The sequence below is a fragment of the Manis javanica genome, chromosome 13 (assembly GCF_040802235.1).
Source record: "Manis javanica isolate MJ-LG chromosome 13, MJ_LKY, whole genome shotgun sequence".
Classification (NCBI taxonomy): Eukaryota; Metazoa; Chordata; class Mammalia; order Pholidota; family Manidae; genus Manis; species Manis javanica.
The window spans coordinates 83937867-83948897 of record NC_133168.1 but is presented as its reverse complement, the minus strand read 5'-3'; the positions used below and the strand labels follow the sequence as shown (position 1 = coordinate 83948897).

The 11031-nt window shown below is 40.0% G+C and overlaps 1 protein-coding gene across 1 annotated transcript; it reads left to right on the top strand.

The window, feature by feature from the left end:
* Positions 1–757: 757 nt before the first annotated feature.
* Positions 758–1708, top strand: LOC118970479 (olfactory receptor 14I1-like). The gene has a single exon (XM_037008291.2). The coding sequence runs from the start codon at positions 758–760 to the stop codon at positions 1706–1708; it is 951 nt and encodes a 316-aa protein (XP_036864186.2).
* The last annotated feature ends 9323 nt before the right edge of the window (positions 1709–11031 follow it).

Here is an 11031-nt window from a genome sequence, read left to right as displayed (position 1 = left end):
AATACCCACTGCCAGTAGGCAAATTGAATGAGATTCTCAATCAAATCACACCATTTTTGGATATTGACAAGAAGGAAAGAAAGCTCATATGCATGTCTTAGAGAGCAACTGAAATGAAAGTAAGGTGAGGCATAATCCAACTTGTCTTATTTGAATTAGAATCACTGTCTGCACAAACTGAGCATCATCATCGAGTTCATTAAACCATCTGTAACAGCTGGCCAGAGAAGAGGAGATAACAAAGTCATTCTAGGCTACTGGTACATGAGGAGAATGAGTAACTGTAATGCTCAAACCCATCTGGCTGATCTGAGCATGTCTGGCTGACCGCCTGATATTAAAGGAAATGAGAATATAAAACCTTCATGTGCCCAGACAGAATGAAAAGAAAGTGAGAGGAAATACTGTAATTGTATTCAATAATGATAGGGCTGATGGTCTTAATTTTTTATTACATACTTTATGTGCTTTGTTTTTTGATTTTTTGATTGTTGAAATTATCACAATATCTCAGTAGAGTTGGAAAGAACTCCCCAAAAAGGAAATATAATTTATTGATTTCAAACTATTCTCTTTTCATCCCTCCTCCTCCTCCTGGGCTTTCTAGGTAGAAACCATGTGGTGTGGGATGGACTCCGCACTGCTTTGGAATGGTTGCACTTATTGGAAGTGTGTTAAGAATGATTTGCATTATTTTAGTTTGCATTGTCCTAACACTTTACACATCACTCCAGGTTACTTCAGCATATTGGCTGACATGGGCAACTTCACCATCTTCACAGAATTCCTCCTCATGGGCATCTCAAGCTCTTGGGAGCTACAAATTTTGCAAGGTCTTTTATTCTTACTGATTTACTTAGGAGCTCTGGCTGGAAATCTTCTGACCATTACTGCCATTGTGACAGATCCACACCTTCACTCTCCAATGTACTTTTTTATAAGCAACTTATCCCTCATAGACCTTTGCTGCATCTCAGTCAGTGTTCCCAAACTGATTGTGAATTCCCTGATGGGCAGTAAGTCCATCTCACTGAAAGAATGTGCTGCTCAGATTTTCCTATCCATTTTCTTTGCATCTATAGAGATTGCTTTCCTTGTGCTCATGTCCTATGACCGCTATGTTGCCATTTGCCACCCTCTGCACTACGGGCTGACCATCACCCGGCATTTGTGCAAACAGGCAGCAGGTGGGTCATGGCTCACTGGGCTGGTCTATTCTGCCATCCACACTGGGAACATGTTCAGACTTCCCTTCACAAAATCCAATGTGATCAACCAATATTTTTGTGATGTGCCTCAAGTTATGAGATTATCATCTCCAGAGGTTCAGTTTTCTGAATCTGTCATCCTTGCACTAAGTGCTTGGATTGTCTTGGCATGTTTTACTTATGTGGTTATTTCATATATAAATATATTTTCAAATGTGCTTAAGATCCATTCAGTGGAAGCCCGGAACAAAGCCTTATCCACATGTACCCCACAGTTGCTAATTCTTCTTTTGTTTGTAATTTCTGGATTGATTGCTGCCTTGGGTCCTATTGCAAATAAAGCATCTCTAAAAAATCTGCTGACAGCCGTGTTCTACACCATGGTGCCCCCATTCATAAACCCCATCATCTACAGTCTGCGGAACAGGGAGATAAACACTGCTCTAGGCAGAATGTTCAACAGATACTTGGAGTTCCCAAGCAGGCATTTTATTGAGTAAAAAGTGCTAAAAAACAAGTTTACTTGAGAAAAGTTTACTTTATATTTGACATATGTTCTTAAATTGGAATATATCTCTATGAATTTTCTACTGTTATTTGCGTGTATATATTTTTATTGTACAACTATGTGTGAGTTACAAACTTTACTAAATTTTCTTCTCAAAACTGTATTTGTTGGAATATTTCTTGGAAACACCGTACACCTGGGATACATTGTGAAAGTATTTTGGAGAACTTTGGAATGATTTTGAGTAAACACATGTAAGAACATCGTTTGTGGAAGCCATACTTTATTTATCTCTACCTTACCAGGTGCCTGTACTTGAAAGAACTTCAGAGTACTAGGTACTGCTCACCTGCAGGATAGTAACGAGTGGCTTGGGAAAGAGAAGCTACTGTCTAAATTGTTCTTTGTGCTCTCACTCCCTATACAAAGGCTGGATGAAGTAACAAAACATTTAGGGCTGGAACATAACCAAGAAGAGATTGAAGGCACGGCAAGGCAATAGCACAGAAACCACTAGCAATCCCTTGAGGCCAGTTTCACTTAGGTTCCTGGATCCCCTGAAGAGTTGCTTCACTCCATGAAACTGTGGACTCTAAAACCACTGGTCTTCAACTGTGAGTAAGTTTTATACATTTATCCTCACCCTGATCTCTGGATCAAAGGATGAATGTCATGCTGGATTCATTCAAACTTTTATCATTGATAAAGAAAAGGGAACCAGTAGTTGCAGAAGGTATTGAAATGTGTTAGTAACCATATTATTTCACCTAGAGAGTGAAAGATATTCCTGAGACTCGATAATACAGTTTTCACAGTAAATGTGACACAAAAATCTCAAAATTGAAAAAGCTTTTTTTTCTCTTTCCAAAAGGCCACGGAAGCATTTTGCTGGCTAAAGAAGATTTTTTTTTTAACTTTTCAGAATTGAACCCCAAAGGGTCAGCCTTTATGCTTTGAAATCCTGTATAGAAAAACTCAAAATTTAATAGCAATGCTCACTTAACTTCAGCTTGAAACTGGTTCAACATGTTCATTACGTTTCAATATGTATATTTCAACATAGAAGCAAAGAGTGAATGAAGATTACAAGTTGCATGTGTACCAAAACAATCCTCAAAAATCTGAATTTTGGTGATACTCATTTAATGCCTGTAGTAATCCTCATAATTTTAATATTTAATATTTGAAGACTCTATCATGTTTGTTTATGTCCTCCTCCTTCCTCTTTTATTTGTATAGCTGTTTCCTTGGAAAATACATTACCACTCAATTTCACATTCAAGCAACACGTGTTAGGATCCACATTTCTGAATTCACATGTGAATATTCTTTCATTGTGTCATGTCTCTTCATTTATACTTAAATATGTATCACTAGGACATATAGCATCTAAATTTATCAGAAGAGGAAACAAAAAATTCCCCTGTGAATAAGTAAACTGGTATAATAGCCAAGTAAAAATTACATGAAACAGTTCATGCTGGGCAGCTCTGGCCCTGCAGTCACTTCCTGTGCCACGGTTGGTCTCTAAGTTTTCAGTAAGGCTTATACTCCGACGAGGCTATTTGTTGATTACTGAGCAGTTACAGAAGCATTATTGCCCTAGAAACAAAGGGACAAGGCATACTTATTATTTTATTAAAAAATAAAACTAACTTGTGACAAAAAAGATAAAAGACAATTTTAAAACAATTTCACAGAAATTGTGACGATTTCTCCCTCTTCCTGTTCTAATAGGCACTTTTCTGCATTAAATGTAACACTAACCCAAAGCTCCTAACCACCTTGACCAAAAACAACAGAAAAGTATTTCCTACTCAAAATATTTCCATTGTGTGTACGCCACACACATTTTTATTTTTATTAACATATGGTTTATGTAGTGTGCATTATTCATAATACTGTAGAGCCCTGTCCCATGAAAAAATTTTAGTTTTTTTTAATCACATTGAATTAAGCTTGACTGAATAGCAGGATTAGGCAAAATAAATGCCAAAGGGAGTAGAGAGTATGAATTTAAGCTGGACTCTGCTTCGACAAATTCTTTTCCTTTTGCCCTTTGATTAATTTATCCGATTGGATACTTTTGTTAAAAGCTGTAGATAACACACAACAGATATATATTATGGTTGAAAAATAATCCTGTACTGAGAATTGGAGGTTTACCCTACTATGACATAGGCTAAGTTGATTGACACAATGTCCACAACTCCCTAAAGTGTAATGATTAATATTCATATCACTGGCATTGGAGAGTTCTCTTTGCTCAATTTGCTCCTCAGTACTTCATATTATCAAGTATTTAAATATTTCCCAATGTATTGAGTCCATAGATATACCTCATTTTGATTTTATTTTAATGTCTTTAGTGCTTATATGGAGTTTTTTATGATTTCTCTATTTTATTGGTGTGACAGATATCCTCAGTTGGTTTTTGTCATGTATTTTTGTGCTTTTCTGGTGTCTTTGGAGCAACACAAATTCTCAACTTGAATGTAGTCAAACAATATTTTCCACTGTGACATGTTTGTTTCTTGAGTAAAATTACTTCTTATACATACTAATGTCCTGAAGTTATTTGACTTTGTTAATCTCTAAAAGCATTATATTTTTTACTTTCATGATTTTGTCCTTTAATTACATTTGTGCATGGTGTGAGTCGAGTCACCTTACATTAAATTAAATATTATTACTTTTCAAACCCCATTTATTCAAAAATACATGTTGTCACTATATTGTTACATGTTGAATTGTCATAGTAAATGTTCTTATGTGAACAGGATTGTCGCTATGCTCTTCATCCTGTGGGTACTGGTCACTTAGCCTAGTTCTACATCCTTGACAAGTCATTTAATTAAATGATTTTATAAAATAAAATGTGACCTTGTATAATGAATCTTCATTTTTTCCTTCTCTATCTCCTCCTCCTTCAGAGCTATATGTATTGTCATTTAAAATTTATACTTTTTATTTTCTAAAGAAAAATACCTAGTGAGATAATAGATGTCAATGAATCTAAAAATCATTCTTGTGGAAATAAACACTGTAACACCCAAGGTAGATGCCTTTTTACTTATTTACTTACATTTCTTAATAAACTAAGTAGTTATAATTTTATTAAGATATATATACATATATATACATACATACACACAGATGTGTGTAGAAATACACATACATTAAGCTGTCAAAGAATCAAATTTTAAACAAAAGGAAAAAAATCTGTTTGATCACAGAGTCTATATAAAATGGATTTAAAGAAGAATTTGAAATTCACATAAGGAACACTTAAAAACAACTTTAAATGGAAATTATATTTCTCTGTCACCAGTGTCTTCTTGTTGGGGTATAGGGCAGTGAAGGTGAAGAATCTCATGACCACTGGACAAACTTGATCTGAAAGCCAACAGTGGCTTGACTTGTGCACCAATGTTGTAAACTTTAACTGTCCAAAATCTCAGTAACACATAGGCTCACAAAGATGTATATACATGTGTGTATTACTACATATTTTCATTCAATTGTAGTGGTATTTTTAATTTTTTCATATATATGAATATATTACAGAGATAAAGATATATAATCAATGTATATTAATTGACTTTACATCAATTTAATGTTCCAAATCATACTGTTAATTCTATACATGTATCTTTAGATTTCTTTAAATTTGTTACATACACACTTTATTTGCTAGTAATGGTGGCAGTGCAATTTTGTCCTTTTTCTGTCATTTCTTCCTCACATTGTAGTTGGTAGAAGTATAAATAGAAGTAATATTTATAGGTATATTATTCAAGCTCCTGATATATAAAAAGACAATTGGTTTTGATTAATCAATATGCTTAAACTCATTGTATTTCTTATTTTTATCCTTTTGAGAAGAAAGTTACTCACTTCTAATACCTTAGCAACCAGCAATCTACTTTCTGTGTCTATAGATTTTCCTATTCTGGATCATTCATATAAATAGAATCATACAATACATTATCTTTCGTGACTGATTTTTTCATTTTGCATGTTTTCATACTGTAGCATGTATCAGTAAATAATTTTTTGACTGTGCAGTCCTGCTGCACCACTAAGGCAGAGAAGCTGATTCATAGCTCCTCCTACTACTGCATGTAGAACTCAGTCAGTTCTGGCTATCTAGTAAGCCTAACCAGAGATCCAGGCAATCACAGAAACCACCCTGTAGCCTTGCATGGGCAGGTAATCAAGCAGGGACTCACAACCAGCTGCTCACAGTCAGTGACAACACAACCCCTAATCTCACACCTTGGGAGATTTTCTAGATATCTTTCTAAAGGAACAAACAGCAGCAGACTCACAGAACCCAAGAATGGACTGACAGTTACCAAAGGGAAAGGGACTGGGGAGGTGGGTGGGAAGGGAGGGATGAGGGGGAAAAGGGGCATTACAATAGCACACATAATGTAGCGGGGGGTCACAACAAAGGCAGTAAATACAGAGAAGACAAGTAACAACTCCAGCATCTTACTACCTAGATGGAAAGTGACGTAATGGGGTGTGTGGGGAGACTTGATAATGGGGGGAATCCAGTATCCACACTGTTGCTCATGTGATTGTCTATTAATGACACCACAATAAAATAAATAATAAACAAATAAATAAACAAATAGATAGAAAACACGTGGCTCATCTCATGAAAAATTAGTACATTGAACAAAATGTAAGTCCCCGCCTGACAGCCATTGCGACCAATGAACATGCAGCGCCCCGCGCAGGCCCGCCCCTGTATGAAGGCCGTCGCAGCCAGTGCGCATGGGGAGTCTGGCTCTGGCCCTCCCGCGACTGACGGCACTCGCGGCCGAGGGAGCGGCTCCGCGGAGCAGGCAGCAATTGGGCGCGCGCGCCGAAAACGTATCTCCAGCGGCTGCATAGTAGCTGCAGGCGCCGCAGCCGCCATATTGAAGAGTAAGTAGGTTCGCGAGCGCCGCCAGGAGGAGCTGCTTCCGTCGCTCAGTCCGTGCTGCGGTCCGCCGTCCCATTCGCGCAGCGACCCGGCGGAGCCCAGGTGGTGGACTCTCGCTGTGCTCGGCTGCGCCTTCCTCCTGGCGCGCAGGCCCCGGCGGCACCGACCTCGCCCCCGCGGTCTCGGATCGCCTCCTCGCGCCGGCTGGGCCCCGGCTGTCCCGCGGCGGGCGGAGGGCGGCGATCGGCCCGAACTTGGAGCCGCCGCCCCGGCCGGACCTGCGCTCGTCCAGCTCTGCCGCCTCCAGCCTTGCACCGTCGGACCTGCGGCGGAGCGTCCAGAGCGGGCCCCCGTTCAGGGGTGAAGGCGACAGCGACGGCTCTGCGGGCCAGAAGGTACGTGGCTGCGGGGACCCCTGGCTACGCCTGCAGGCACGGCCGACTGGTGAGTGTGCGGCCGTGCGAGGGGCTCGGCGGGCCGCGTGGGGCCCACGGGGCCGGGGGGCGGCCGACGCGGGTGGGTGGCTCGCCGGGCACGGCCTTGGGCCGCGCCACCGACCTGCCACCGCCGCCCGCGCCAGGGCCGGGGCCGCAGGCGGAGGGGCCGGGCCGCGCAGACGGGGAGGCCGGCGGGCGTCTTGCCGTGTGCGCAGTTTTCCGGCGGCGGCCTCGGGGGGCGAGGGCCGGGCGAGCCGAGAGTCGGGTGGGCCCCGCGGCAGGGCGACGGGGGGAGAGGCCGCCAGAGGCAGCGCCTCCAGGATTAACAACTGTTTTCCTGAGGCTCCTGTCGTCCTTGTCATTCGGGATTACCGGTTCCGTTTCCTTGCTGGTCATTGGTCTGTTCAGATTTTCTGTTTATTCCTGGGTCACCCTTGGAAGGTTGCATTTTCCTAGAAAGTTGACCATTACTTCTAGGTTGTCCTGTTTGTTACTATATAATTTTTCATAGTATTCTCTAATCTTCATATTTCAGTGGTGTCAGTACTGATTTTTCCTCTCATTTCTGATTCTGTTCATGTGCGTAGACTCTCTTTTTTTCTTGATAAGTCTGGCTAGGGGTTTATCTGTTTTGTTTATTTTCTCGAAGAAACAGCTCCTGCTTTCATTGATTCTGTTGTTTTATTCTTCTCAATTTTATTTATTTCTGCTCTAATCTTTATTATGTCGCACCTTCTACTGACTTTAGGCCTCATTTGTTCTTCTTTTTGTAGGTTAGTTAATTGTGAGTTTAGACTGTTCATACGGAATTGTTTTTCATTCCTTAGATAGACCTGTGTTGCAATATACTTCCCTCTTAGCACCGCCTTTGCTTTGTCCCACAGATTTTGCGTTGTTGAATTATTGTTGTCATTTGTTTCCATATATTGCTTGATCTCTTTTTATTTGGTCATTGATCCATTGGTTATTTAGGAGCATGTTGTTAAGCCTCCATGTGCTTGTAGGCTTTTTCGTCATCTTTGTGTAATTTATTTCTAGTTTCACACCCTTGTTATCTGAGATGTTGGTTGGCATATTTTCAATCTTTTTGAATTTACTGAGGCTCTTTTTGTTCCCTAGTATATGATCTATTTTTGAAAATGTTCCATGTGCACTTGAGAAGAATGTGTGTCCTGCTGCTTTTGAGTGGAGAGTTCTGTAGATGTCTGTAAGGTCCATCTGTTCTAATGTGTTGTTCAATGCCTCTGTCTCCTTACTTATTTTCTCTTTGGTTCATCTGTTCTTTGAGTGAGTGGAGTGTTGAAGTCTCCTGAACCGAATGCATTGCATTCTATTTCCCCTTTTAATTCTGTTAGTATTTGTTTCATATATGTAGGTGCTCCTGTGTTGAGGGAATAGATATTTTTTAAATTTATTTATCTATTTATTTATTTATGTTTACTAGGCTCTCCCCTACCCCAAGCCCCCCCCCCACAAACCCCATTACAGTCACTGTCCATCAGCATAGTAATATGTTGTAGAATCACTACTTGTATTCTTTGTGTTGCAAATCCCTCCCCTTTACCCCACCCCCACATTATACATGCTAATCATAATACCCCCTTTCTTCTTACCCACCCATATCCCTCCCTACCCTCCCATTCTCCCGAGTCCCTTTCCCTTTGGTAACTGTTAGTCCATTGTTGGGTTCTGTGATTCTGCTGCTATTTTGTTCCTTCAGTTTTTCTTTTGTTCTTATACTCCACATATGAGTGAAATCATTTGGTACTTGTCATTCTCCTCCTGGCTTATTTCACTGAGCATAATACCCTCTAGCTCCATCCAAGTTGGTGTAAATGGTAGGATTTTTTTTCTTCTTATGGCTGAATAACATTCCATTATGTATATGTACCACATCTTATTTATCCATTCATCTACTGATGGGCACTTAGGTTGCTTCCATTTCTTGGCTATTGTAAATAGTGCTGCCATAAACATAGGGGTGCATCTGTCTTTTTCAAGCTGAAGTGCGGCATCCTTAGGGTAAATTCCTCAAAGTGGAATTCCTGGGTCAAATGGTAAGTCTAGTTTGAGCATTTTGAGGAACCTCCATATGGCTTTCCACAATGGTTGAACTAATTTACATTCCCACCAGCAGTGTAGGAGGGTTCCCCTTTCTCCACAACCTCACCAGCATTTGTTGTTATTTGTCTTTTGGATGGTGGCCATCCTTACTGGTGTGAGGTGATATTTCATTGTGGTTTTAATTTGCACTTCTCTGATAACTAGTGATGTGGAGCAACTTTTCATGTGTCTGTTGGCCATCTGAATTTCTTCTTTGGAGAACTGTCCAACTCCTCTGCCCATCTTTAATTGGATTATTTGCCTTTTGTTTGTTGAGGAGTGTGAGCTCTTTATATATTTTGGATGTCAAGCCTTTATCGGATCTGTCATTTATGAAAATATTCTCCCATACTGTATGTTACCTTTTTATTCTATTGATGGTGTCCTTTGCTGTACAGAAGTTTTTCAGTTTGATATAGTCCCACTTGCTCATTTTTGCTTTTGTTTCCCTTGCCCAGGGAGATATGTTCATGAAGAAGTCACTCATGTTTATGTCCAAGAGATTTTTGCCTATGTTTTTTTTTTTTTTTTTTTGAGAGGGCATCTCTCATATTTATTGATCAAATGGTTCTTAACAACAATAAAATTCAGTATAGGGGGGTGAACGCTCAATGTACAATCATTAATCCATCTCAAGCCTAATTCTCGTCAGTCTCCAATCTTCTGAAGCATAACGAACAAGTTCTTACATGGTGAACGAATTCTTACGTAGTGAATAAATTCTTACATGGTGAACAGTACAAGGGCAGTCATCACAGAAACTTTTGGTTTTGATCATGCAATATGACCTATAAACAATCAGGTCAAATATGAATATTCGTTTGATTTTTGTACTTGATTTATATGTTGATCCCACATTTCTCCTATTATTATTATTATTTTTATTTTTAATAAAATGCTGAAGTGGTAGGTAGATGCAAGATAAAGGTAGAAAACAAGGCAAATGTAGATGATCAGATGATCAGGTGTGTGCCTATGGACTAAGTATTAATCCAGGCTAGACAAGGGCAGCAAGACATCCACGGATGCAGAAGATTTCTCTCAAAGCAGGGGGGGTGAGGTTCTGAGCCTCACCTCTGTTGATCCCCAAATTCTCACCTGATGGCCCCCCTGCGACTGTGCCTGTCTTAGGTTGTTCCTCCCTTGAGGAATCTTACCCGTCTCTGGCTAACCAGTCATCTTCCGGGGCCATACAGGGAAATGTAAAGTTGGTAAGTGAGAGAGAAGCCATATTGTTTGCAAAGGTTAGCTTTTTACTTCTTTGCAGATTTATGCCCTGTGGCTTCTATGCCCAGCACTTGTCTCGAGGTATCTTTACCACCTGGAGGAATTATGATACTCGGTAAATTCGATATGAGGCACGAATTCTATTTAAGGGTTGTAATTAGGAAGGAAGAAGAAAAGCTATAGATGTAGCATACGAAGGAAACTTGGGAGGATTGATTATTTCTTTGACATATCTTCTTGTATAGTACCTTAAGTATGTATAGGTTTTAAACTACTAACTAATTTGCACACATATATTAACATAATAGGAATACGGTGACATAAACAAAGCAAATCTATAATTACCATCCATCTCCAGTGAAGCCAAGAAAACCATTTAGGCACCCTAGGCATTTGTGAAAATTTATCTATGATATGATGGATATTGTCCAACTGTACTTGAACCATCAGACAAATTAAAGCAGCCCATTTCTGGGATCTGTTCACATCCCATATGTTCTTTTAACCATAGATAGTCTATAGTCATGAGATTTTGGAGTGCTACAACTTGCACCCCTCCCAACTCCTGGTTGAGTTCCAACAGTACAGATCCGGTCAAATTCGTTGTCTCAC

Bases quoted from the DNA above. Each gene is read 5' to 3' on its own strand.
- LOC118970479 (XM_037008291.2), top strand. From the start codon at position 758: ATGGGCAACTTCACCATCTTCACAGAATTCCTCCTCATGGGCATCTCA.